Source organism: Diplodia corticola (genome assembly GCF_001883845.1).
Source record: "Diplodia corticola strain CBS 112549 chromosome Unknown scaffold3, whole genome shotgun sequence".
Classification (NCBI taxonomy): domain Eukaryota; kingdom Fungi; phylum Ascomycota; class Dothideomycetes; order Botryosphaeriales; family Botryosphaeriaceae; genus Diplodia; species Diplodia corticola.
This window is the reverse complement of record NW_017971482.1, coordinates 42,066-69,408: the sequence shown is the minus strand read 5'-3', so window position 1 is coordinate 69,408 and position 27,343 is coordinate 42,066. Positions and strand designations below refer to the sequence as shown.

The 27,343-nt window shown below is 57.6% G+C and overlaps 7 protein-coding genes across 7 annotated transcripts; 1 reads left to right on the top strand and 6 right to left on the bottom strand.

Annotated features, from left to right (window-relative positions):
- Positions 1-275: 275 nt before the first annotated feature.
- BKCO1_300022 (abc metal ion transporter) lies at positions 276-5,457 on the bottom strand (the record flags this gene model as incomplete). Its single annotated transcript, XM_020274119.1, has 8 exons — positions 276-530; positions 605-1,683; positions 1,741-1,778; positions 1,844-1,873; positions 2,038-2,141; positions 2,206-2,366; positions 2,431-5,086; positions 5,155-5,457. 8 exons carry the CDS (start codon positions 5,455-5,457, stop codon positions 276-278), a joined length of 4,626 nt encoding a protein of 1,541 aa, XP_020134583.1.
- Positions 5,458-5,838: 381 nt separating this feature from the next.
- BKCO1_300021 (ubiquitin interaction motif protein) lies at positions 5,839-8,361 on the bottom strand (the record flags this gene model as incomplete). Its single annotated transcript, XM_020274108.1, has 7 exons — positions 5,839-6,144; positions 6,204-6,323; positions 6,383-6,660; positions 6,708-7,835; positions 7,887-8,009; positions 8,072-8,207; positions 8,260-8,361. The coding sequence occupies 7 exons, from the start codon at positions 8,359-8,361 to the stop codon at positions 5,839-5,841; spliced, it is 2,193 nt and encodes a 730-aa protein (XP_020134580.1).
- Positions 8,362-8,771: 410 nt separating this feature from the next.
- Positions 8,772-11,625, bottom strand: BKCO1_300020 (mitochondrial membrane protein pet127; the record flags this gene model as incomplete). The annotated part of the gene is made up of 4 exons (XM_020274097.1): positions 8,772-9,653; positions 9,707-10,667; positions 10,720-10,783; positions 10,830-11,625. The coding sequence occupies 4 exons, from the start codon at positions 11,623-11,625 to the stop codon at positions 8,772-8,774; spliced, it is 2,703 nt and encodes a 900-aa protein (XP_020134581.1).
- Positions 11,626-12,505: 880 nt separating this feature from the next.
- On the top strand, positions 12,506-16,300 carry BKCO1_300019 (leucine rich repeat protein; the record flags this gene model as incomplete). Its single annotated transcript, XM_020274085.1, has 1 exon — positions 12,506-16,300. One exon carries the CDS (start codon positions 12,506-12,508, stop codon positions 16,298-16,300), a length of 3,795 nt encoding a protein of 1,264 aa, XP_020134433.1.
- Positions 16,301-17,077: 777 nt separating this feature from the next.
- Positions 17,078-18,709, bottom strand: BKCO1_300018 (heterokaryon incompatibility protein; the record flags this gene model as incomplete). Its single annotated transcript, XM_020274074.1, has 1 exon — positions 17,078-18,709. One exon carries the CDS (start codon positions 18,707-18,709, stop codon positions 17,078-17,080), a length of 1,632 nt encoding a protein of 543 aa, XP_020134432.1.
- Positions 18,710-19,634: 925 nt separating this feature from the next.
- On the bottom strand, positions 19,635-22,806 carry BKCO1_300017 (cap binding protein; the record flags this gene model as incomplete). The annotated part of the gene is made up of 3 exons (XM_020274063.1): positions 19,635-21,662; positions 21,718-22,199; positions 22,257-22,806. 3 exons carry the CDS (start codon positions 22,804-22,806, stop codon positions 19,635-19,637), a joined length of 3,060 nt encoding a protein of 1,019 aa, XP_020134431.1.
- Positions 22,807-24,202: 1,396 nt separating this feature from the next.
- On the bottom strand, positions 24,203-25,810 carry BKCO1_300016 (glycogen synthase kinase; the record flags this gene model as incomplete). The annotated part of the gene is made up of 7 exons (XM_020274052.1): positions 24,203-24,342; positions 24,401-24,605; positions 24,678-24,871; positions 24,945-25,293; positions 25,359-25,442; positions 25,519-25,691; positions 25,765-25,810. The coding sequence occupies 7 exons, from the start codon at positions 25,808-25,810 to the stop codon at positions 24,203-24,205; spliced, it is 1,191 nt and encodes a 396-aa protein (XP_020134430.1).
- Positions 25,811-27,343: the final 1,533 nt, after the last annotated feature.

The window sequence follows — 27,343 nt, the reverse complement described above, 5'->3', positions numbered from 1 at the left end:
CCTGCACGCGTTGATGCAGCAGCGCGATACGCCCCTGCTCACCACTTTCCCTTCTCAGCCCTCGACATATCAGTGCTTTTGGTACCCTAACCACCTACGTACAGCCATTCGCCGCCCCCGTGCCTGCCGCCCGGCTCTGGCACACTCGCATCCCCGCGCGGCCTGGCCCGCCGGCAGCGAGTGCCCGTTGGCCATCAGCAGCGCTCGCTTGACGGACGCGCCTGCGTCACGCCAACCGCAAACCGGGCTGCCGGGCTGCGCCAGCTTTTAGCATCTCACTGCGGTGTCACCGTCTCCACCGCGCCCAACAGGTTCGCCTCCTTGACCAGCTCGTAGAAAAGACCCTTGCGCCGCACCAACTCTGCCGGCGTGTCAAATTCGGCCACCTCGCCCTTGTCGAGCACCACGATCCGGTCCGAATCCAGGATCGTGTTGATCCGGTGCGCAATCGTAATAATTGTCCGGTTGCTAAAAACGGGGCTCCGCAGCGTCGTCTGAAGCATTGCATCCGTCTCGACATCGACCGCGGCCTGCATTTTCCCGCAACCCCCCGTTAGCCGAGACTCGTCCCTTGTTCAAGGGATATGACAGCGCATCAACTTACCGTCGCCTCATCCAGCACCAGGATGTTGCTCGGGGCGAGCAACGCGCGTGCCAGGGACACCAGCTGGCGCTGGCCCTGGCTGAGATTCGACCCTCCCTCGTGTATCTGTGCATCCAGTCTGCCGGGCATGCTCGCCACATACTCCTTGAGCCGCGCGTGGTCGAGTGCGCTCCACAGCTCCGTGTCATCGTGGACGTGGCCTGGGTCCAGGTTGTCGCGAACCGTGCCCTCGAACAGCGCCGCGTCTTGCGGGATGATGGCAAGCCGGCGCCGCAGATCGAGCAGGCCAATCGTGCTTGTGTTCAGGTCGTCGATGCTCACACAGCCGTCCGTCGGCTCAATGATGCGGAAGAGGGCCAGGGTCAGCGAGCTCTTCCCTGCACCCGTGCGACCGACCACGCCAATCTTCTCCCGTGCCTTGACGTCCAGGTTGATGTTTTTCAGCACCAAGTCCAGACCGGGCCTGTATCTGGTGCTGAAGTCGTTGAACTTCACCGCACCGTTGGACGGCCACGCGATCGGGGGCCTATTCTTGGAAATGATATCGGGCGCTTCGCTCGGCAAGCGAGCGTACTCCAACACACGTTCCACAGAGACGATATTGGTCTCAACCTCCACAGTCTGCCGGACGATCCAGTTGAGTGATTGGGTGATCTGCAACGCGTAAGACATGGCCAAACCCACCATACCGGCGGACAGGCCGCTGCCCGTTGACACAGAGACGATGGCAAAGCCTGCGGACGCCAGGATGATGATTGAGCCAATGAACTCGAGCCGGACCGCAAGCCAACGGTTTGCATTGATGGAGGGGAAGTAGGCCCGCAGATTAGCGTCCACGCGCCACTCATTTTCCTGGGCAAAGCGGCCCTGCTGCCGATAAGCACGGATGGTGGAAATTCCACTGAGCGACTCTTGGAAGTGCGCGTAGATGGGGCTCTTGCTAACACTGTCCAAGCGCTTGAGCTCTCGCGACGTGCGCAAGTAGTACCGCTGGATGTACAGGTACAGCCCCCCGAGCGGGATGATCAGCACAATGAAGATGGGCGTCGACGCCGAGATGACCGCAAGGGTGAACGTAGCTGTTGATCGGTCAGCCGAATGGAGAAGCGAGAGGCCGGTTGCATGTGAAGGCTTACCTCTTGCTGAATTGACGAAGAGCATGTTGAATGTGCGCCTGTGACGTTTGTTAGCAACGTTGTACGGGCGGGAAGACCCCTGTTGTTGGGCAGCTAGACTGACGCCAGAACCTCGTCCACGCGATAGATGTCACTGCCGGTAATGTTAGCTGCAAGCCAGAGAATTCGGCAAACAAATCTGGGATGTGTCTGGGCTGTGCATGTGGTGCAGCGTGCAGCAACCCCGCTCGCAACGCACCACTTGCATGCGGGCGGTGCACTTTCGTCTGCTTGCAGATTCGTGGAATCTCAACTTACCTGGAAAACCGATTCAGGATACGACCTGCCGGTGTGGTCTCGAAGAAGCTCATTGGCGATCTGAAGATTGCGAAAGCCATTCTCTCATGCAGCTTGCGGGATGCCTACAGGCAAGATGTCAGCTGCGCGATCTCTCCGCCAGAAACGGACCCAGCCGCGGCCACTTACCTCGATGGAGCAGAAGATCCACAGGATGAGGGTCTGAACGACTACAAGTGCAGCGGAGCCAAACCCAAAAGCAAAATAGATGCCGATGTATTTGCCCACGTTGCGGTTACTGCCGTACTCGCCGTTGACCTCAGACCACTGCTTCAACCAGACACTACCACCTAAGCCCTTGTTAGCACGGCTCGGCTGAAGATCGATGAACACGATGAGAGTGACGCAACATACCAATTTGAGCCATTTGCGCACCGACGAGAGTGAGTATGTAGATCGCGACTGCGATCAGGTTGCTGGTCTTTGCATACTCGGCGTAGACACTCCATTTGACCTTGCCCTGTTCCGAAAACTCCTTTGTCTGCTTGCTCTTCAAGCCGGCACCTTCTTCATCGGTAAGCTTACCACGAGGGCCGCGGAAGCTTGCAGTGCTAGCACGACGCAGCTCAAGACCAGTGTGCTTGCGGCCCGTGCCGCCGGCTGGCCGGATTGGAGCCAGTTGCCCGACACCCTCCTGCGCCTCTTCCGTCTCAAGCTGCTCGTCGGATCCTGTGCCGATGCCGTACACCGTTCCGGATTCGTCACTGCTTCCCACCTCACCATCGTCCTCAGAGTCTTCATTGTGTGCCGTACGGATAAGATTAGCAATTTCTCCCTTCATCGCCATCAGTTGTTCGTAGGTGCCATGCTCGATGACCTTGCCATCGCGCAGAAGGTGGACGTAATTCGCTTCCATGAGCACGGGGATCGAGTTGGTGGCCAGAATACGAGTTCGACTTGCGAGCAGACCGTGCGGTCCTAAAACATTATCGATGATGTGTCTGCCGACGTGCTGGTCCACGGCGGAAAGGACATCGTCAAGAAGGTAGATATCAGCGCGGGCGTAAACAGCTCTGGCCAGCGTCAAGCGTGCCTTTTGGCCGCCAGAAAGTGAAATACCACGCTCTCCGACTTCTGTCTGATCTCCGTCGGGAAGGGATGCGAAGTCATCTATGAGTGCGCAAGCCTTGACTGTGCGATCATAGAAGTGCGGGTCCCACCGGTAACCAAAGACAATATTTTCCCTGACAGACGCGTTCATGACCCACGACTGCTGTGCCACATACGCTGTCTTACCCTTCACTACAACGATACCCTTGACTTTCCAGAGATCGCCGAGCATGGCTTGCAGGAAAGACGACTTTCCAGCTCCAACACGGCCAACAACGCAAGTGAGTTCTCCTCTCCTCGCAGTGAAGTTGATGTCCTGCAGAGCAAGTCTCGACTCGGATTTGTTCCAGGTGAAAGTGCCATCCCGAATCCGAACACTTTCTTCTCCATCTTCATCCACCGGCGGCTCGTGGAGGACTGCATCCTTTTGAAGTTCTTCGGCCAGCAAGTAGCTGGTGAGACGCGCGACAGCGACGCTGGCTTCGATGACGGAGGTAATGACCATGGGCAGGATTGAGAGAGGGAACGTCAACAGGTTGAAAAGCGTCAAAGCCGGGAAAACAATGTCGGTGGTCAGCGGTCGGTCGTTCGTCAGGACAAAAACAGCGAAGGTAGAGCAAGACACCAAGAAAGGAGTCGTCGACCAAGTAAAGTTGGCGAATGCTTGGGCAGCGCCGATCTTCCTCAGAGTTTTGAGTTCCTGGTCGTTACGGATGAAGTTGAGCTTGTTTAAGAATGCCGTGGTCCACGCATAGAGCTTGATGGACTTCATATTGTTCAAGATTTCGGTCATCAGCCTGGTCCTGGCGTCCTTATTTTTCATCTGCTTCTTCTGCAGAGTCTTCATGATGCGGGCGATGAAACCGTTGACGGGAATCATAATTATCATGGCGCCAACACCGGCCAACATGCTCAATCCCACAAGCTTGTAGAGCGAGAGCATGCAAAGAACGATCTGGAAAGGAGCGGACCAAAGCTGAATACCAAATTGCGTCAGGTCTTGAAGACGCTGGGTATCCACGGCCATGTAGTTCACAATATCGCCGGTAGACTTGGCCGCACGTCCCTCGTTTGAGAGACGCAGAGCCTTTCCATAAATCGCGGCAGTAAGCGAAGATTTGACACGCATGCCAGTCTCGAAAGCCCTCTGGAAGTACTGATGGAGACAAGCCGTCTGGGTGACGGACACAGCAAACATTGCGAGAGCAATAGCTGCACCGCGGATGGGCGGTTCAGGATCATCTGTCCGATAAGAATCGACAAACCTAATCAGCAGACGGAGAAGCTGCGGCTGGACGAAGGCTAGGAGATCGCTGCCGCATTTGATCATGGCACCTCTCAGGTAGGGGGCACCAAAAGCCTTGCCCATCGCAATCCACAGAGAAGGGTGGCCCTTCTTGTCCAGCTCGTGTTGCCAGACGTGCGTGAACACCTCTACGGTGGCCTCTGTAGTGTCCCGCTTCCTCAGATTCCATAGATCATCCTGCGTCAAGAAGTTCTTGTAACCGTACTTCATCATCGGCGTCATCCAGCTAAAGGTAAGAACAGAGAAGATGTCGGCATATTCATACGGGCACTCGTCCTCGTCGCCGAGCGCATCGTAGGCGCTGAGCTGCTTTGGAACCAACCATTCGAGGACGAACTCGGTCAAAGCCAGCCCCACGCTCACACAAAACGTCGCAAAGTATGCCAAGTGCGTCTTGTAGAGATTCTGAGAGATGAGGGACCGGAGTTTGACGCCGTAGGCGAGGAGCAGGAGCAGCCAGTAGAACAAGACGACGCCATTGGAGTTCCGCGACCGGTAGTGCTCGAGGTACTGGATGTAAAAAACGACGCCGAACGAAACGATGGTGATGACGGTCGTCCAGAACCGGAAGTCACCGGCCCAGATGTGCTTGTAGTATTTGATTTGCAGAGCAGCCTGTAAGGCATGGGTGGCAACGAGAGCGACGATGAGGGACTAGGCGCACACATAGAGATTAGACTAAGGGCTGTGGCAGATTCTGGCAGGGAAGGCAGTCAACTCACCAGCTTCGCATAGAAATGCCAATTCCTCCGCACAGGTTGCGGGGTGCATTTGCGGAGAAGGTAGTACACCGCCGCGGCGCCGCCCAGGAGTCCAAGCAACACGGCAACCGTCATTATCCACACGTCGAGGAAACAGCTCGTCAGGTCCCAGCGATAGCGGCTCACTGGCCCCCAGCCCTCCGGATCACCGCATAGTGGCTGGTGCCTGTTGGAGTCGGCCGCCAAAAAGCCTGCGAAGACGGCGGTGTCGGAGGGCGCGTTCGGGGACAGCAGCGGCGACTGTGCAGCGTCGGAGATGTGCATTGAAGCTGTCGCTGCACGGAGCGGAGCGGTCGAAGGAGTCCACGCGGCGCAGAAAGGGCGGATGGGGGAGGGGGGAGGTTGAGAAGATGTGTAAGCGGGACCGACGCCCCGGGGCCGACTTCTTTTTAGATGGTAGGAACGAGCCAACGGGACGGTCGGGCTTCGAGACGTCACTCAGGTAAGCGGATAAGCTCCACGGATCGCCCCAAGGCATTAGCTCGCCAAGCCACCCACTCTTCCGGAATTAGCTTCGGCGATACCAGCGCGAAGCTGACCGAGTTGTTGACTGTCTCTTGATCCGTATATTGTGCAGCGAGACGCGAGCATCATAGCTCCGCTGGCGCAAACTACCTAGCAGATGCACTACCCGCTGCAACCGCCTTATTTGCCTTCGGCGAACTCAATGTGCTGCGAGCTAGCACCGCCCGCATCTGGCATGGCCGCATCCGCATCCGCATCCGTACTCCTGCTTGCTCCAGCCGCCATCTCCGCCACGAGGCCCGCGCCCATCTCCGCCATTTCAGGCTGCTTCTGCTGCCCTTCTCCGTACCATTCCTTCGCCGACATGCTCGTAAAATCTGCATCCTCGCCACCGCCTACCGATCCACTGCCGTCATAGGGAGGAGGTTGCTCCGCATCCTGAGTAAGTTCTTCACGGAACAGCATGTTGTCTACGGAAACGAATTCCTGGAAGCCGATCAATAACGAACACCTTGGCGCATGCCGAAATGGACTGGAACACTCACAGCAAGTGCCTGGGGAGCATCTTGGAAAGGCTCGCTGAGCGCCTTCTCGCTGGCATAGACCAGGAGAACCTCGCGATTTTCCATGGCCGCTGCCGCGAGAACATCAACCTCGGAGATGCGCTGCACGCTCCGCGTCAGCACCATCGCCCCTTTCTGTTGTCTGGATACACTTCACTCACCGACTTGGATATCTGGCCCGTGCTATCGTAGTGAATCCGCCACCAGTCAGTCGAAGTCCGTGCTGTCTCTGAGTCTCCCACCGCCACAGCTTCGCCCATGTTCTGATCAACGTCGAGGTTGCGCCGGCTTCGGATGTACGTCACCGCAGGATCCGACGAGATACCGCAAAGCTGGTACTTGACCGTCGGGTTATCCTCTGCTCCTTCTATCGGTTCCTTGAGAAGGCTGGAAAGCTCATCGTACGCCTTACGCGCCTCTTCTTCCTGGGTCTTGAGTACTATCCAGTGTCAGACAGCTTCCCCGAAACAGCAGCGTGCACCATACCTTCAAGTTTCCTCTTGACTCTATCGTAAACCCTCTGGATCTTCCGATGCAATCTGGCATCGCGTTCAGCGTTGGGGTTAGGCATGGGATCGCCCGTGGGACTGAGAGGTTGCATGGCCATAGCAGACATGGCTACCTCCAGTAGATCCAGTGAGCTCCCCGAGGTGCCGTTGTAGTGGAAATTTGAGTATCGTTTCGACTGTGCCTGGATCTGGCCGAGTTCATTTTTCCTATCCGCGCGGGCTCTTCTCATCTGCTTGGCCTTTGTCTCGTTCTGAGACATGTATCTGTCGACATACCAGGACGAAGGTATGGTCATGTTGAGCCCCGTTGCGGTCGAGTCCGGCTGCTTCACGACCATTACTAATATTTCAGCAAGGCTGCTGATTGACGCGTGTACATCCTTGGAGCCGTCAAGATCGTTGGACCAAATAGTCTCGTCCAGAACGTCGTACAACGACGCGGGAACATCAGCACCACGGTTACTCAGAATCGGCATCAAGCACTTGAAACTTGCGCTCGAGACCTCCTCTCCAGACCGGAGTTCTCGCGCAGTAGTCTCAAAAAGTGTGTCGTATCCAGCGCCAGGCTCAAGGTGTGAGGAAGCAGCGTGCCATGCCTCCAGAAACTTCACGGCTTCCGTATCCCCTGAGCTGCCTTCCCCGCTTTCAATCTTGTTCAGAGGTTCGACGCTTCCATATGCGCGATCAGTATAGTCTAGGAAGGCCATGATCCGCTGCGTCTCATGAATGATATCCAGGCGCGCATCGTCCTGGCGTACGTCGTCGAGGTCGATTGTTTGTGCTACAGCGATGGGGTTTCCAGCCCACCACTGCGGATCTTGGCCATAATGCGGCAGACTGTGCCCCTTCATGAGGAGTGCGTTGTGGGACCTGGGGATCGCGTTGAGGATGGTGAGCAATGAGGGAAGGTAGTCCTGAGAGGGAAGGGGCTTTATGAACGCTGGCTCGCCGGGTTCTCTCTTGCGTTGGGCGGGAGGGGGGTCGGGAACAGTGCTGGAAACGGTGGTCATGGCCCATTGGTTCTGCTCGTAGTACTCCCGGGTCGCAGGGCCAAACTGGACTCCTGATGCGCCCACCACGCCCGTCTCTTGGCCTGCTCCTGCATCTAGCATGGCGGTCAGCGTCTAGCTCGCGAAACTCCGTATTGCGGGCGCACCCAAGGCATGGGAGTCTGCCATGCCGGAGTCGTGCATACTATTACTCGGTGTGTTGGGCCGGGTGGCGGCGGTGCTCTGAGGGTATTGAGCCAGGGACTCGTTGGGATGGTCGATCTGAAAAGCTGCTCGCGCACTCGTCAGCCACCGCAGCGCAGGTGCAAGGAGTCACGTAGTTGGCACTTACAGGGCACACCAGCGTACTGGTTGCTGCCGCCATCGCGGTCTTGCGAGAAGAGAGTTTCGTCGTACTTGTCGGCAGCGTAACGGTTGGGATCCTGCTCGAAGTTGCCGATGGCGCGGTCCAGGTCCCCATTCGCATCCTGGACGAGCGTCAACTCATGCAGTCGTCAGGCTGAAGAGCGATTCTCTGACCTTGATATATCGCGGGGCAAGTTTTGGGTCGGGTCTTCTGCCGGTAACGATTTCGCAAAAGCTGAGGAAGCTGTCGACATCCTCTTGCGATGGAGTCGCCATGTTGCGACGGCGAGTGGGTGGTGTAGAAGCTATAGCTGGCGCATGGATGTTCGAGAGGGAGCAGCGCTTAGCAGAGTAGAATGCGTTCAAGCAAGCATGGCGCGGGCCGGAGAAGCGCAAGGTCCTGGAGCTGCTGCGGACTCACGAGCTGTTTGCGACCCCGCGGAAGCTTCGCGGACCTGGAGCTTCGGGAAATTGGATGACGCGCCGGTCCGTGCACCACCAGGTTCCTTTCTCACTTCACGCCACTGCATCATCAGATGTCCATCCTCAAAGAGCAGAGTTCCATTTTGTTTACCCAACGCCGGTCCGTGCTTTTAGACAATTAAGCGTGTCCATTCCAGCGTATTTCCATGCTTTTTGCACGGCCCAGCCTTATAGTACAACACATTTATACATCCTTGTCGCTCTCAGTTCCGCTTTCCGTACAGCCAGCTCATGTATCCGTCCATGCTGACAACATCTCTGGCCAGCAGCTCCGTTGCTATCGGCCGCTCTCGCTGCTCGAGATCGAGAACAACCTTTTCCTTGCCCTTTTCTTCCTCATCCTTCCGATCGCGCCATTCTCTACCGCTCCTGCTGATGTCACGCAGCCTCCGCTGATAATAGCTCAGCACCTTCTCTTCCTCTTCGAGGCCCTCCTTCCTGAGCTCAGGGTCGTCCAGCCCAACAGCCCGCCGCCTCTTGCACTCGTCATAGCGCTTTTTTGCATCCGCAGGCGAAAGCTCCTCGAACAGGTAGTCCACCGTCCATTCGGTTTCTTCCGTCACATCATCTACACGGTCGACGCTTTCACCGTTGACCTTGTTTTTAGTCCAGAGCTTCAAGGCAAGAAGTGGCCCGCAGGCTGCTTCACTTGCCTTGCTGCCATCAGAAGCGCTGGACTCCCCTGCAGATTTGGTGGCCGTGATATCATCGTGCGATTCATCAGGTGTCTCCAAAATGTTTTTCTCGAGTGCCTCGGGTTGAGCATGCGGAGCCACGGAGCTCCACTGGGGTTCCTCATCCGGAATTTCGAAGAGCTCTGGCAGCATCACAGCGTCAACTGGCTGGTGCTCAGGATCAGCGGGTCGGTTCGCAACGGGAAGCGTGCCATCTTCGTTCTCCCCAACAGCAGTTTCATCCGATGATGCCTGGTCACTCTCTAACCCAAGAACCTTTCTCTCCCACGCTTCCGTTCTTGCTTTGTTGGCGTCTTGGATTTTTCGGACTTCCTCTTCGGGCATTGCCTCGGCAAAAATGTACATGAACGGTTCGTTCCCCTCGCGAGCTTCGAAATGGAAACGGATGGACTGGTGGTTGAGTTAGCAACAAAATCTCCCAGCCATGCTCTACGGATGCTTACAGTCTCGGGGAACCTTTCCGTTGCCGTGTTCAACGCTTTGTTCAAGAGGTCGACGCTGATGCGGAATTCCTGATCGCCCAGGTGGCGTGTCCTGCTCTTGGGACTATGGAGCGCCATGTCCATTTCGTCCAGACTGACGTACTGGAAGCCGAAGATACGCTCAATGTTGTGAAAGGCAACGAAGATGCCATCCATCCTGCCCATGCGAACCTGCAGCGAGTATTTGAGCATGGTGGATCTCATCATGTCATAGTACTCGCGCTCAAACGATTCGAAATCACCAGTGCCCGTCTTGATCTGGTATCCCGTGTTCTCCTGCCAATCCTGCACATCCATCCGGATAGAAACGACGGCACGGGTTTTGAGATCGAACATACCGGTTCCGGGGAGGCGGCTGTCCCGGGCATCAAGCTGGGATCGCATGAGCATGTCACCCTGGGTGGTATAGTGATACGACTCCGGAACTTCACGTTCCTCATCCGAGACTTGGTCCGGGTGCCCCCTTCTGTAGCGCTCAAATTCTTCCGAGGGCATTGTGAGAAGTTTCTCCATGGAACGGCCTAGCATGCTCAGAATGTTGGCTGTATCGTACTGTTTGTCAGCATCAATAGCATATGTACCATTTTTCCACCGAAGAAAGATGGCAGCGGGCAACCGGTTGATCCTAGTAAAGGTGGAAAGCTTCTCCGGGAACTCTCTGGACAGCATTGTCGTGTTTACTTCTCGCCAGCGCGAAAGGAGGAAATGGAAATGAGCAAGAGCGGCGGTCATGCTCGAAGTGGAGCCAACATATCGCTTGTCGAGGCTGCGAGCAAGACCGGAGAGCGTTTCATCCTGTGACGAGGTGATGTACTTCTTCAGCAGGTCGAAGTTGAAGTCTGCAACCGGCATGATTTTTTGCAAATAGGGATCAAAGTTGTAGACCTGTGTTCTCGTGTCTTGGAGGTGATAAACACCAGGGCTATAGACGCAGTCAGCTACTGAAGCCTGTCGAGGGCGTTACGAACACGTACTTGAACAGCACCCGGTCTAGTCCATAAGCAAGTCGGGGGATTGGCGGTTGTTCCACCTCAATCGCTGGTCTTGTTAGCAGAGCAAGGATGAGGGGTCAGTCTGAGCTTACGGGTAAGCTGAACATCCTTGGCCGAGACGCTGTTGGGATACACTCGCCGTGGTTTTGGCGGTTTTTTGGCGCGCAGAAGCGCCTGCTTGATTGTTTCCGCTTTTTTGGTCTCCTTGGGGCGTTTGGCGGCTTCAGCCATGACCTCAGCAGCTCCCTTCTCCTTCTCAACGGCCCGCTCCAATATGTCCCCGATGTCGATGTCGGATGTATTCTCTACATTTTTCCCATCGGCCTTCTTGGCCGCCTCCTGCTTTTGCGCAGCCGCCCTCCTAGCCGCCCTCTTAGCCTCCCTCTCCGCAATTCTTGTCGCTCTTCTTTCCTTCTTTGCACTTGAACTTGACTGCGTCGGACTTTGGTCGTCTGGTGAAGATTTTTCAGTGGTGCCGGGGCCGACCGTGTTCCCGTCCACCTCAGGCGCCTTCGCAGGAACATCGTCCTTTTGTCGAATTCTGCGTATGGTTGGTGGACTGACGTCGCTCTCTTCTTCCTCTGATGTCTTTTCGGGGGTGGCAGTCTTTTTCCCTTCCTTCTTCACGCGCTCGGCCCTCCTCTTCAGCAACTTTCTTTTCTTGCTCTTGCTGGCGCTGACTTCTGGCTTTATAGGCTCGTCCCCAGGAGGAGAGGCGGCGGTGTTCTTGTAGACGAGGGCGGCGGCGTGGAAGCGGCGGGCGGCGCAAAAAGCATCAAGCGGTCGCGGGCTTCGGGCGGACGGCCCATTGCGCAGGCTGCGCAAACATGGCAGGCAAACGTAGGGATGCGAGGCTTGCAAGCGGCGCAAGAAGGTGCGGCCTAGCATTGGGCACGCAATGAGGGAGCGCACGGGGTGGAAGCGAAATAAAGGCAGCGGTGCAGGCTGGGAGGCGATCGAGTGCTGTGCGCAGAGCGGCGTTGATGTGCTCCAGCGCACAGAAAATGATGATCCGCCGATAGATCGGCGGGGCGCAGGGGGCCCGCGGCAAAGCCAACGCAGCCTTAGGCAGCCGGGATTGCCTGATCGGGAACGAAAAATACCGTGGCTGGCGCGCGGCGCTGCTAACGACTGGCGCGGCCACGACGTGAAACAGGGCGGCCGCTGTTTCGGGAGGGCGCTGCACACGGCGGGCGCGCGGTGACAGCGGGCAGCGCGTGCGGCGCGGCGTGGCCGCAGGCTCACCTCAGGCGGCAGCTCCCATACAATACGAGGGCGAAATCACAGGCGGTGGCCTGTGTCGCCGGCTTGGGGGAGCTGTCTGTCGCGTCCGGGCCCGCCCCTAGGCGCCATGCAGTTAATCCACTGACGTATTCCCGCAGCCGCCAACCCTGCATCGCCCGTCCAAGAGCTCACACAACTCTCCCCTCTCGCGCCTCACCGTGTCCGCCCGCGGGCCATGCTCCAAGAGCTCAACCCAGCCGCAGAGGCGATGGAACGCCTGCCCCAGCGCCCCGCCAGCAAGGACCCATCCCTTCCCGCCCCGCTGGTTGTGTCCTGAGCCGTCCAAATTGCATTCGAGCTCGGCCGCCCCACGCCATCCACCCATCGCCCTCCGCACCTCTGCGCCCGCCCTCCGCCCTCCGCCCCAGCTGAGCCTCGCCGCGACCTGCGACCCGCGACCCGCGACCCGCGACCCGCGAGCCTGACCGCGACTTCCGCCTGCGCCTCTCCATCCCGACGCGCGCGCCGTCGCGACTGCGCCGCGATGCAGACGTCGTCGTCCAAGAGCGCCAGAAGAAAAACCCTCTTCGGTGGCGCCCTGTCGCTCAATCCTCTGGCCGCCCTGACCCCCATCCACGATGCCGATGCCCCCAAAGAGAAGGCCGCCCCCAAGACGCTGCAGAAGCGCCGCGCCAGCTCTTTCCTTGACGTCTCGCGCACCTCTAGCCCCTTCGGCCCCGACACTTATTCGCCCAGGTCGCCCGCGCCCTCGGCCTCTCCTGTGCCATCGCCCATAGACACGAGGGGCGCCCGTATTCGCAATGTGCCCAGGATTTCCTCCTGGGTGTCAGCCCGCTCCCAGTCCGTGTCGGACGACCCGGACGACGAGCCGCTGAGCGCCGTGTCGAGCAAGGCGCCCTCGGTCAATTGGGGAGAATTGCACGATGTCGGCTTGCGCTCGCGCAATGTGCTCCTGCATGGCGAGGTGCAGACCAGCAGCACCCTCTTCCGCAAGAAGAAGGAATACCTGGTTCTGACCGAGACCCACATCGTCCGGTTCAAGAGCCTGCAAAAAGCCGGCGAAACCTTTACTGAACTGCTCTCTCCTTTGCACCGAAGCTCGTCCTTCAACCGCAGGCACAGTCAAAATCCTTCCTTCGGCTCCGCTCAGGATTTCCAATCCTTCGTATCAGACCATTCCGGTGATCGAAACGTGGGAACCCCGCTTCGCCAGATCATCGCCGTCTACCAGCTCGTCGATGATCGGCCATATTTCGCTTTCGAAATATCGTACATTGAGGAAGAGAGCAACAATGCCTACTCTATGACGCTACAATTCGGCTCTCCGGATGAAATGCGCACGTGGCTCAAGTCCATTCGGGTCGCCGCCAACCGCGTGCGGCACCTGGACGGATATCCCATCTCCGAACAAAACATCCGACTTGCCGCGAGGATCGTTGAGCGCGAAGGAGATTACGACCCGAACAATTTCGCTCTGTACAAGGTCATCCAGCGGCCCATGGGCCATTCCAAGGCGGCATCGTCGTCGACGGACGACCTCACCAAGGTCACGTCCAGTGTGTGTTTCCTTGCCGTCGGGATCCACAAGGTCCATTTGATCCCGGTCTTCAAGGCGCGGCAGCGCTCTTCAAGCCCCAATTTACTTTCGTATCCTCATGAGGTGTCGTTTGGACTCTTGACTCTCACGTCGGTACGGCTGAGCGACAGCGATGATACGTTTGAACTCGTGTTTAGGATGCCAATGCAAAAGCCGAAGACGCTTCTCATGGCTTCTCTTGCAGCCGGAGATATTGCGACGCGCCTTCACCACGTCGACCATTTCTTGCGCCCCGAATGGGATCCTCGCCCTTACATTTTCCTGGTTCCTGAGGCGGTCAAAGCACAGATCAACGCCAGTTTGACGCCTCAGACCGTTGATGAGATGTCGTTGGATCGAACACTGTGTGCGTATTGTATTGCTTACAACGTTCCGCCCAACATTATACGTTACCAGGTTACGTATCCGAACGAAGATTGGCCACACTTCCAGCTCTTGCCGCCTGATAATCCGCGAAGGCCTGTATATGGGCCGTTGGAGCTCCTTGCAGTCATGCGAGCTCTTCGCTACAACGAGACTTTCGGTACGATTTCCTTTGCGGGGATTCAACTGGACGTCCTCAACGAGCTGTACGATAGGTTCGGCGCCGACCACGTGTGCACGAGGACCAAGCGGGGCACTCCAATCAACCTGGCCGTGGAGGACCTGGAGAGATCTTGCCTCCTGGTGCAGGAGATCAGAGCGCTTGCCGTTACGAGTAGGAAAGTCCGCCGAATGGATTTCACCTCTTGCATTTCCCGGCAGCCCGCAGATTACGTGGACGAAAGTAAATCAAAAGACATCGGATGCGGCATCGTCGAAGCACTGTTCCCGCTGTGCAAGTACCAGACAACGAACGTCGATTGGATTGTACTGAACAACATACAGCTAGGCGAGACGGACTTGGATTACTTGATCGCTGCTGCTGCGGAGAAGATGTGTCACTTCCGTGGCCTTGAGATGCGACGGTGCGGCCTGAATGAGAGAAAAATGTCACTGGTGTTGGATGCACTGCGCACTCAGGAGAACACGCTCGAAGCCATCGACATCTCGGGCAATCCGGCACGCTTGGTCCCAGCCATTTTCGAGCCCCAGCTGAGCGTTTTCGGCTACATCCGCATCTTGAACCTCTGCAACGTCGCGCACACAGCCGGTCCCGAGCCGTTGGTCAAAGCCGATACCTTGCTCGCGTGGCGGCTGCATGCGCTCAACTTAAGCGGTACTGTTTTGAACAATGAGACAGTAGATGCTATATCCATATACTTGGCGAGCCCTCAGTCAAGTTCACTACGGGAGTTGCGAGTGGACCACACTGGCCTCACTGGCAGACAGATCGCCCAGTTGATGTTCTCCATGACCAGTCGTCCTAGTTCCTCTCGAGATCTCCTGATGGATGTCAGCCAAAACCGTATCGAAACCTTCCACGACGAGTTTTGTGCCGCGATTTCCCAGAACTATGCCCCAACGCAGCTCATCATCACGCTTGTGGACTACGAGGAGGAATCCAACTTCGCACAGCTGATCCTGGCGATTGCGAAGAACAAAACAATCAGGCAGCTCGACATCACCAAAGTTTCCCTGCCGAATGACGCCTCGGAGCAGACTTGCCAAGCGCTTGAACGGATGTTCACTGAAAATGACACCCTCGTCAGCTTGGACATGTCCGGTGAGAACTCGAAGCTTGAGATCGCCAAATTGGGCGTTGGGATCAATAAAGCCTTATGCGGGCTGCAGCACAACAAGTCCCTACAAGTACTGCACATTCAGAACCAGAACCTTGGATTGCAAGGAGCAAGCACGCTGGCAGATGTGCTCAAGGTCAACCAGACTCTGACGGAAGTTCACTGCGAGAACAACGGGATCCCTCTTCAAGGGTTTACGGATCTGGTGAATTCGCTGCATTACAACACGACGGTGCGATGGCTACCGCCCATGATTGAAAGCCGGCAAGAAACTCTTCGTCAGACCGAGATGGCTGTTAAGAACATGCGGGCCGACACTTCCCATCACGACAAGTCAAAGACGTCATCACTTCGCAACAAGGTCGCCATTAGAATGGGGAAGCATCCAGTTGAGCGGCATGCCCCTCAACAACTGTCGGAACAAGATGTGCAAGCAGCCTTGCGGTTGGTTGAGGAAAGTTGGGATAGACAAGCGCATCGTCTTGGCTTATATCTTCAGCGGAATTCCAACCTCGCTGCGGGCATTGACACGCCGCTGGAAGTCGAGGAAGAGCAATTCGAGAGACCCTACGAACGGCCAATGAGTATGGGCAGGATTCTCGAACAAGTGCAGATCGAACGCACGCCTACTGTTGAGAAAGATATGATGTTCGAGCCCGATGCGCTCAGCATCGATACAACAAGATCGATGACCACTACGCGCCAACAAAATCACCGACTCAGTCAGGAGGACTGGCCTCAGAGTCATGGGCAGAGCTTTGAGCACGACCAGACTTGGTTCGCATCTCGACCAGGCAGTGCAAGGACCATGGATGGCAACGAACCATCGGAAAGAAGGGACACTCTGGGGCAAGAGTCTGACTACGATGCTGTCACAGTGGCGTTGGCGAAGGAACTGGACGTGTCTTTGGAAGATGCGCAGACACTCATCGATACCGACTTCGCATCGCGGCTTGCACACATGAGCCCAGTGGGCTCGCCGACTTCTCCCACGTTTCCCCCTGCATCTCCAACGACACCGAGAGCGCTTCCGATACGAACCGGAAGGACGCAGCAGTGAAGGCAGCATTCACACGAATGGTCTCGGTCACTACTGACCCATCCGCATGTCGCCTACGAAAAAAAAAAAATATAAGGGTATTGGGAAGGTATTCGGGAAATGGACATTTTCTACAGGGCGGATTTGTGCATAAGGGCCACTTACGGAAAGAAGCTCCGCAGTAGAGCATGCATTCAGGCGTTGTATACCATAGGGCTTTTCCTTGCGTCCTTTTTCTGTTTCTCAAGCCGTCGCAATCTCGCTCCATCTGCTTCCAGTCAATCTTCTCCTACGCCTTGGAAGGCCTTCACATAAAGCGAAAAAGCATTTCTTGGGTTTTTCTTTCTTCTACTTGCTTCTTTCGGTCACTTTTGCATTTCCTTTGTTTAGCGGGATCCCAGCCGGCAACGAAGTTCACGGGTTCTACGAGCGTTCGGTATTTTGATCTTTTCAAGTCCATATTTTCCTTGCTTATTTCTCTTTTTTGCTTTTGGCGTCACAGAGACTTTGTCCGTTTCTCTTTCATCAAGGCGTCCTTCTTTCTGAGACTTCTTTCCTAAGCGTGGATATTGCCGCCTCGTAAGAGAAGACCAGGGTGTTTGTATGGAACGGCTGCGCCGAGAGCCAAGAAATGCTTCGACTTCACTGTACATAGAAGGATGGGATCGGAGGGTTCATACATACAGGGGGCAATCACAAACCGTTACCAGGCGTCAAGTGCCCAATTACTCCACACTAGCATTAAAGAAACGTGATAATCTTTTCTTCCACTGGGGGAGGTAGGTGTATATATATATATCAACAACAACAACTACGTTCTCCTTCTCTCCAGCTCTCCTCCCTCTCCATCGCCAACATGCGCCGCTTCTGCAGCAGCCGCACCTGCACGCCCACGAGATTGACGCCATAATCCGGCTCCAGATACAGCACGCCGTCGTCCGGCTCCGTCTCGCGCGTCGGGATGCCCAGCAGCGCGTACACGCGGTCGCGCGGGTCGCTCGCCACAAACGACAGCGCCACCGTCTTCGCGTGCAGCTCCTCAAACGTCATGCGGCACTCCTCCCCCCTCGACGATGATCCCCCAGTACCACCACCACCGCCGCCGCCGCCGCCTCCGTCGTCGTCATCATCGTCGTCACACAGCATCGTCGTCGTCGTCGTCGTCGTCGTCAGCCGCGATGCGCCGTTGTTCTTGTTGCTCTCGTTCCGCCGCTGCTCCGCCTGCCACAGGCTGCCCATGAGGTGCGCGTGCAGCGCGCCCGGCAGCCGGTGCAGCGGCAGCCGGTGCTTGAGCGCGACGATGCGGTCCGTGGCGCGCGCGACGGTGGCCCAGGCGATGCGGGCGCCAGAAGCAGAAGAAGAAGAAGAAGAAGAAGAAGAAGAAGAAGAAGAAGAAGAAGAAGAAGAAGAAGACGAAAGGCCCCAGTGCAGCGCCGTCGTGGCGGACGACAGTGCGATTTCCTGAATCACCCACACGCGGCGGAACCAGGGCAGGGCGTAGAAGGGGGCCAGCGCGGCCCAGCGGTCGGCGAGGAGGGCGGAGGTGCGCTTGGTGCGGTCTCTCGTGCGGTCTCTGCGGTCTCTGGTGGTGGTGGTGACGGTGGGAGAAGACGAGGAGGAGGGCAGGGAGGAGTAAGAGGACGATGATAGGTCATCCTCGGAGTAGGTGCGACGGAAACAGGACACGATGCCACTCGGAGAGGAGGAGGAGGAGGAGGAGGAGGAAGAAGAAGATTGCTCATCCTCCCACGTAGCGGGCGACTCGCCCGGGGCGAGCGTCTGGTTCGCCAGCGCGCAGAGGGCGTCGAACGCCGCGGCGGGCTGCCGCCGTTGGCCTCGAGCGGGCTGGCCCAGCCAGACGAGCACGCGCGCCGCGCGCTTGTAGATCAGGCGCATCAGGCGGACCTGGTGGCCCTTCTCGCGGTCGTCGGCCTGGTTGATGCAGATGCCGTCGGCCCAGACGACGCGCGGCTCCGCCGGCGAGCGGAAGCGCCGGAGCGCGTCGGCGAGGTTGGCGGTGATGCTGATGGCGGTGGTGTCGTTGCACTGGACGGTTGCGCGGAGCTCTGGGTTGCCCCATACGTAGGAGATTGCTTCGTAAGAGGGGGGTGGGGGGGATGTCGAGTCCAGGTCGGACGGAAAGAGACGGCATTTGATCGGCTCTGCTGGGGTTCCGGGCTGGATCTCAAGAAGACGGATGGTGTTTGAATGCGGAAGCGGTTGGTAAAGGTCGCCGGCTCTGGGAGACGTGGCTGACCTGCCATTGGGTGCGGCAAAGCTGGTTGGAGGTGGAACGAGGGCTACCGGCACGGCCATCGGTGCATGTTGGGACACTCGGATGTGCTCTGCACGATGTGCGGAGCGATTATCGGGCGTTTGCACTGAGTGGCGGTGGAGTGGAGTTGTCTTGGTGGACGCGGATGTTAGCATGTGTGGCGCAGTGCTGCGGGGATGATCAAAAGCTCTGCCCCGGCTTGCGGTGGGGTCCGAAAATCATGTCCAAGCGTAGGGTACAGCAAACAAGCTACCGCATGCGGCAGTCGGCGATGCATGTGCGGCCCAGGTTCGAGCCACGTCTGGAGTATGAAGATAGCCCATGGAATTTACTTGACTCTCAAACTTGACATCTTTGTAATATCTATCCGCTCGATCAACCATCATGAACTCACTCGTAAGGCTATCTACGTTCTTGCGCCCAGAAAACCAGGCTCGCTGCCGGGCTTCGGTGTCTTAAGCATTGCAGTCATCTTGTTGCTTAGCCCTTTTACATCAACTTCTCTCCCAACATCCAATCGTCTCATGCTAGCAACCCTAAATAAACCCAAGCAATAATAAAACATACACAATACCATAGCAGTCATTTTTTTTTTTTTAGCTGACTCTAGCCGTGCGAAAGGAGCGAAACCCCACGCTATGCTTTTGTAAGAAACTGCAATCCCCCCAAAGCGTTTTCCCACCCGTTAGTCGCCGCAGCAATCACTGGCTTGCAGAAAATAGATGCAACTGACGAGCAGCCAAAGAAGTGAAGGAAAGCCTGACTAGATCCCTATGCAATGTTTTTGGTCTCTTTTTTTTTTTACTCTCTATCTCCCTGTCCAGGCTATTCAAAAATAATGCCTTTTTCCGGTCAAACCAACCAATCGCTCCGCAATCGCTAGTGCTTGCCGGCTTGGTTTAAAGTAGTGCTACTGACCAAGAGAGAATAAAGGAAAAAAGTCGTAGGAAAGGGGAAACCCTAGTATACAACACGTATCATATGTTGATTGTGTAGCATCGACGCACCACTTTCAAATCACTGATCTCGCCTCGCCTCGCCTCACCACCTCATGTCGACGTAGCCACTTGTTTCCTTTCTTCACGGAGCAGCCTCCTCAACGGCCATCAAGTCGCTCGTGCCATTCGCATCCTCCGCGTCAGCCTCGGCCTCGGCCGCCGCGGTCTCCGCAGCCACCGCCTCAGCCTCAGCAGCCGCCTTCTCCGCCGCGACCCTCTCCTCCTCGACGGCCGCGTTCAGCGCGGCGACCTTGGCCTCGACGATGGCCTCGCCGACGATGGCCTCCTCGACCGCCGCCTTCCTCCGGAAGACGCGGGACCAGCGCTCGCCCCAGGCCTTGATCAGCTTCCCCTGCTCCTCGTCCATGCCCCTGCTGCCGTCCGCCTCGATGAAACCGTCGGCGGCGCCCTGAGACACGCCGGTGGTGACGTCGTCGATGACCTGGAAGAGCTGCCGCATGGCGTCGCGCTCCTTGGTCAGCGTGTCGTCCAGCAGTTGCAACTGCTCCTCCGGCAGGCCCTTTTGGAGCCTGGCAGAAACGATTTGGCGGACGCGGTTGGTGACCTTGCCGACGGTACCAGCTACCATCTCGAAGATCCAACTCTCAGACAGGGTGCCGCCAGCACCGAGGCGATCGCCAAGCGCCCACTGGACGACGCCCATAGGCGAGAGGATGGTGTAGTTCAGCAGCTTGTCGACGATGTTAACGGCGATGCCGGGCTGATCCTTCCAATACTCGGCGACGCTGGTGATGATCTGTCTGCGAGCCGTCTCCGAGGCCGGCCCAATTGCAAGGAGACGCTCCTTACAGCGCTCAATGCAAGAGAGGACGTGTGAAAGGGACTTGGATCCGATGAAGCAGATGCAGGTGACGTAAGCATCGGTGGAAGGGATGAGCACATCCGCAACGTTGTGCTCTGCAGCCTGCTGGTGAATTTTGTTGATGACCTCTTGAATCTCGTCCTCAGCCGCCTTCTTCTTGAGCAGGGCCAAAAGTTCACGGCCTTCAGGAGCGTAAGGAGTCTGGTCGGACTCGTACTTGAAGTCCGGAGTATCCTTTTCCTTGGCCTCAGAAACCAAGTTGGGCCACTCTTGGGGCAGGGTTTCTCTAATGCGCTTGGCAAAACTCAGGCGGATTTCCTTGTCCAAAGCCCCGATAATGAAAGCTTTGCGGGGGTGAACGTTAGGCATGTCGGCCTCCTCGGACCACTCAACCCACTTCCAGCGGAAGTCGAAGTTGCTCAGGTGATGAGCGAACCACTCCATGAAGCGGTAAGCAAGCTCCATGTCCATAACATCAACGTGGCGGAATAGGAAGCGAATGGCACGGCCAAGACTAGGGGCAATGGCGCCGGGGGCCAGCTTGCAGGCTTCGGTGATGATGGCGTGGTAGTAGACAAGCTTGTGCTCAGGTGTGGGAAGCGTAAACATCTGCGAGAAGACTGCATCGACTGCGACGTCCTCGGGCTTCCAGGCGGTGTCCTCCTCGGTTTCCTTGAGCCTGTCGAAGGGTGTGCCGCGCTTGACGAAGGTTCCCGGGGCCCAATAGCAGTCGATCTCAATCAAGAACTTGGCCACGGCTACGCGATTGAAGTCGAGGATGTTGATAGTGTCAATGAGCGAGTCGCGGAGCAATGACGCCGCAACGTCAGTGGTCTTGGGCACAGTCTCAACATCCTGGTCGGCGTACAAGGAAAAGTACGACTCGGGAAATAGAGGCCGGGGCCCAGGGTTGACAGGCGAGGGAACGGTAATGGCCGGGAACTCGAACTTGGTAGGCTCCTTGCTGTCCTCTTCGGAGCCGTTCTCCCTCTTGGCGGGCTTGTAGGGCTTCGGAATGAATGAAAGCTTCCAGCCATTCTCGGCCTCGTGCTGGAGCTGCTTCTGAAGGGAGCCGATGACACTCTGGTATCCAAACGGCCTCTCATCGGTGTTTCCTGCAACGCCCGGGAATTGCTCGACCATTGCCTCCAAGATATGCGAGGCGGACGCAACGATGCCCGTCTTCTCGAGAACGGCCGTGGCGCTCTCCTGGACGCCAGGAGCACCGGTGGAAATGACGTAGGGAACAGTGAGGAGAATGATCTTGACGAGCTCGAGGCCAACAGTCTGCGAAAAATGATCAGCACTTGTGTCAAGATTCTGGACATCCTCGACTACTCACATCCTCAGTGGAAGCAGCTTGCAAGTCCACGGCTCTGCTGAAAAGCTCGTCCAGGATGGACAAAACGCCCTCGCCTTCGAACAGACCTTGAAGACATGCCAGGAAGCGGAGCAGGAGCTTGAAAGTCCTCCAATTGCCCGCCTCCAGATTCTCCTGCGTGATTCTCTGCGTCTCGCCGAGAATTTCCTTGACGAGCTCGGGCTTCGTGTCGTTGATGTAGAGAACGACGGCGGCGGAGAAAGGGATCTTGAACGGCTGCTCCGTGACGAGCTGGAGCAGCAGGTGGAGGAAGCTCGCCTTGGCCTCCTCGTCTTCGTAATTGTCCGAGGCAAGGCGAGCAATGTCGCGCGCGTCGTCCTCGGCATCCCTGGCGGGAGACTCGGCAATGGTCAGCAGCTGCCTGCGCAGCTTGCCGACAATGGGCTCCTCGACGCGGCGGCGCGTGGGCCTGCGATCGTCGCGGCGGTCGTCACCTTCGTCGTCTGCGCACGATTGGGTCAGCCTTGGTGCAGGAACAGGTGGCAGGGGCGTGTCCGTACCGTTGTACCTGCGCTTGCGCTTGTTGCCGCGGTCGTAGAAGCGGCCAGACGGCCGCGGCGACGGGCCGTCAGCCATGTCGTCGTCTGCGTGGAGGTCGGTGTGGGCCCAGCGAGGACGGTGGGGGTTCGAGGATGACGGAGCGGGGCGGTAGAAGTCGCCGACCTTGTCCCAGTCCTGGTAGACGGAGTAGTAGGAGGATTTGGGAACACGGCGCGAGTAGCCCTGCCAGGAATTGTTGCGACGCCTGTGAGCTTCCAAGAGCTTGCGCGGGCCCACGGGCACACGCATCTCCCGAAAAACTGCCGGCTCGCTTGGCGGGTTTGGCGCATTTGCTTTGGCCTCCCGCCTCACCCTATCCAGCACCATCGTCGACTCAAAGTGAGACGCGAGCTCCAATCGCTTTGGGCTTGCCCCGCCGATATCATCTTCAACTTCACCGTCTTCCATGTCATCATGAGCATGCTGCTTGAACTCCAATGCTGCCTCACGCACGTCTCGATGGTAAGTAGAGGCATCCTGGTAGGTAATGCCTTCCATGGCCCTTGCCATGGCTGAAGGGTGCTCGCTTGATGATCACAAAGCCCAGATGCCGAACGGGAGTGGAGGAATAGCTACTGTTGGCGTTGGTGGTGCGACTGAAGACGTGTTCCTGCAATCTGAAGAGCCGTGCCCATCTTAAGCAAGTCTTCAGGAGTTCAACACCTCGTGCATGTGCATGTGCAGGCGCGGAGCACCTGCAGCTGACGCACTTGCTGCATGCAGGCCAGGCACCTGACGGGGAAGGTGGCATGCATCTGAATTTGCCTAAGCATTATTGTGAATTGTGTAGTCTGTATGCGCGCAACGATGATGATCAGACATGGGCAGCGATGATGATGATGATGATGATGATGATGATGATGATGACGGCGAAAATGGAAAACGGATCAAGCAACATCTTTGGATCGAAGAGACAGTTTCTTGAGCACACCAGTCCGTGTCAAGCTGAACCCGCGCCGTTGCCAGCCCACAAGCAGAGATTCCCCACCCTTGGTTGTTATGTGGCCTGAGCCTTGTTGGCCCATTCACAATGTCTTCCATAGCCAAAGCAGCCATCGTCTCCAGCAGCAGCAATGAAATCCAAGCCAACCATTTTTTTCAGCAGCCCTTTTGCCCGCGGAATAAGTAAAGCTTTGTCAAAGAAGCAGCCGATTTCCGAGTCTTTTGACGAGTGCATGAAAGGAGACAGCAAGAAAATGTTTTTCACACCCACCGGTGGAGAGAAGAGTTCGGAAGAATAGGCCGCTGCCGCTCTCACTTCGCTTTCAGAAAAATGGGGTAAGAAAAGGGAACAAGGAGAAGAAAAAAATGTTGAAATCTACCACCATTGGTATTCCTCTCACCGATACAACGTTGCAGCCACGAAAACCCAGACCCTGTCCCGCGCGTCCACATCCCGAGCCAAAGCTCCCCACGTATCCCAAATGACCCCAGGGAAAGAGCCCGAAGATGGAGACTGAACAACAGAAGCTGGAAACCCGCCGTTGAAAGTAAAGAGAAAGAAAGAAAGAAAGAAAGACGCTCATGCAGAAGCCTCGGCTCCAAGCTTCCCGACTTTCATCAGAACCCTTCAATTTTGATTGCTGCGTACCCAGTTTCGAGAAGCGCCGTTGGGCAGAACAAGTGACATCTACGGAGCAACCAAAGCGCGGAGGACCGAGCAAATTATACGTCTGCCCGATGAAGGAAACATCTTATTCGTGGAAAGTTTTTTCCTGCTTCCGTCCATCCGGGTGACGGGCCGCGCGTGTACTCGAGTGCCCTCCATGTTTGTCGCTGGAAGGCAGCGGCCATCAACCCAATTCTTTGCCCTTTGAAACCAAGCCGGGGCCGAGAAAAAGAGATGCCGTGCCAGAGCAATGAAAGACATAACATGACTTCATGACGCGTATGCTCGGCGGCTTCTCTAGTCCAACCGAGCAGCCATCTGATCTTTCGTGAGCGGCTTGAAGTCGGGCGACTCGAAGTCTAACCCCCGCGCAACCAGGGTCGGGCGGATGTGCGCAGGCACAAGCTTGGAGTTGAGATGAGGAGCAATCGAGAGTTCTTTTAAATCGTCAGCACCGCTCCTTTGCAAAACTTACATTTGGGAGGAAGGGCATACCGTGGTGGGAGAATTCAAAGAGGTTGGGTAGCTCCTTCACCGCGCCGTTGGGGTGACGGGAATCCGGGAACCTGGTGTTGGGGTCCCTGAGCTCATCGAAGAAGGGGTGGACCATTGCGTCGATTGCAGACAGCCTCTGGGTGGGCGTGTACTCGAGGAGCTTGGAGATCAGGTCAATGGCGTTCGGGTCAGCCTTGCGGAAAACCTGGTGATCTCACGTGTCAGAATCCGGCAATATTAAAAAAAAAAAAAACACAGTTGATCGCCCTAATAATACCTTGTTGAAGGGGTGCGGCTTGATCTGGGGGAACTTGTGCTCCATGTAGTTCGGGTTCATGGTGCGAATCTGATCCCTGGTCGGCGTTCCCAACACCTTGATGATTTCGACAAGCTGGTCGATACCCGACTCGCCGGGGAACAGCGGCTGGCCGAGCATCAGTTCCGCCATCACGCATCCAGTAGACCACACATCTATAGGGGTGGCGTCGTATTAGGTAAGCAGATCACGCGAACAAGGGAAGCGACCGAAATTGCGATGACGTACCGATCTTCGTCGTGTAGTTGGTCGCACCGAAAATCAGCTCCGGCGCTCTGTAGTAGCGCGAGCAGATGTAGGAGACGTTGGGCTCGTTCTCGATGAGGATCTTTGCACTACCGAAATCGCAAAGCTTCAGGATGCCGGTGTTGGGGTCGAGCAGCAGGTTCTGGGGCTTGATGTCTCGGTGGCAGATGCCCTGTGAGTGGATGTAGGCAAGAGAACGGAAGAGCTGGTAGATGTAGAGCTTGACTTCCAAAATGGGCATGACGGTCTTCAGCTTGTTGAAATATCTCGATGCGCGATAGACGGTCTCCGGGACGTATTCGAGCACGAGATTGAGGTAGACTTCATCCTTCTGCGGGCGATTGTCAGCCGAGTCGCTTACGGGAAGGGGGCAATGCCAATGCGGCGTCAGCGTACCCGCTCGCCATTGTTGTAGAAGAAGGCCTTGAGCTCGACGATGTTGGGGTGGCGCACGATGCGCATGATCTGCAGCTCACGGTTCTGTCATGCGTCACGAGTCAATGGGCACGTCCATGGCATAGGGAGAGGGGAGAGGGGATCATCTTGGCGGGCGCACCTTGAACCGCTTGTCCTGCAAGACCCGCTTAATGGCGGCGTCCTCGCCGCTGGGCGAGAGCTTGGTCTGGAAGACGACGCCGAACGAGCCATTGCCGACGATCTTGCACTGCGTGTAGGCCAGGTCCTTGTACTCGCCGGTCAAGCCGTCCTGGACCTTCTCCCGGATGACCTCTGGGGGGGCAACGTCAGCCAGCATGCACACACACACACAACACGGACTGGTGGGCGGGCATTGCGTCCTTACCACCCATGCGTAGGCTCGAGAAAGCCGATGGCCGGTTTTGCGACATTGCGGCGTGCTCAGCCGAGTGCTAGGGTCAGAATGGGGGAATTGCTATCGCGAGAAGGGCGGGCTGTTGGAGAGGAGCCGGCGGGAGAGTGGCTTGGGCTTGACGACGAGGTCCGTCGTGGGCAGCGGGCGCTCTCTCGGGCGGAGCGTCGGGTGGTGGGTGGGCGCGGGTGTACCTCGAGGCGTCGCAGCCGTTGGCGATGGTGCTTCGTTGGGGCAGCGGCGCGGGCGGCGGAGGAGGAGGAGAGCGGGTTGGTGGTGGTGGGCGTGGGCTCCGTCGATTGGCGACGCTGCGTGAGCGGGACGGGCAGCTTGGAGCGGGCTCGCAATGCAGCGCGCGGGTTTCGCAGGGTGGGTGTGGATGGGGTGCGGCGCGGTGGGAGGGCTGTAGTTGAGGAGCTTGCGGGCGGGGGGCTCGTGGTTTCGGGAGGGAATGACAAGCGGAGGTGATGATGCTGCGGCCCCGTCTGGAGAGAGAGTGGCCGCCGCGCTAAAGGTAGAGAGGCCTCTGCGGGTCACAAGGCGCGTGAATCAGGTTAAGCGTCCCTGGAGGCCCGGCGCAGCGCTCGAGGGGCGTTGGAGGGGTCTGGGAGGGGCACGACAAGAACGCGAGGAGCGTGAGGGCTTTTGCAGAGGGAGAATGATGCGGCAGGGCTGGGGAATGGATGGCAGAGGTTGCGGTGCGTGTTCGTTCGACGCAACCGCCCAGTGCGTCGGCGGGCTCTGGGACATCACGTGCAGGCTCAGTCGGGCAGCGGCAGGCACGACGGGACCAGCCCAGCAGCAGGCATGCTCTCCCGCCGCCGCGGGTCTAGGGTGCGTCTAGGGCCCGGCGCAGCGTCGCGGCCATGGTGTTTGGCGCCCTTGGGCCAGAGGGCAGTGGCCGCAGCGCCTGCTGCTGCTCAGGCCCGGCGGAGGATCGCCTCTGGCGGAGGAGGGGGACGCAGAGGGTCCTCAGCCAGTGGCCCAGTGGCCAGCCCGCCGGCCAGGGGCACGCTGACTCTGCGCCGTTTGAGACGCCTGGTAGGCTACAGCGCGAGGTGTGCTCGTGACTGCCGGCTCCATGCGCTCGCTCCGTGGCTCTGTCATTGCGATGGCCAGCCCCGCGCTGGGCTCATGACTATGCGCCACTCGCGCCAGCACCAGCGCCCTCGCCGCCGCCGCCGCCCTCGAGCTCTCAGCCGCAGCCCGCGATTGCTCCATCATTGCTCCCCCAAGCCCAAGCCCAGGCTCAGGCCCAGCGCACCGCACCGCACCGCACCGCACCCGCCCGCCAGGCAGCGCGTCCGAGCGCCGGGTCGCAAAAATAGCCCGCGCGGCGAGCGCTCTCTGCTAGCCAAGCAGCTACCCGGCACAACGTGGCCTGGACTAGTCAATAGAGTTCGGACACAAGCCGTTCGCACCTCCACATCGGGCGCGGGCTGCATGGCTGATGATGATGGCCCTGCCGCCTCGACACTCTGCCCAGGCCGCCGAGCACGTGCGCCCACGGCCAGTCCACGGCCAGCCGTGAGCCCACGTCCCGGTGTGCTGC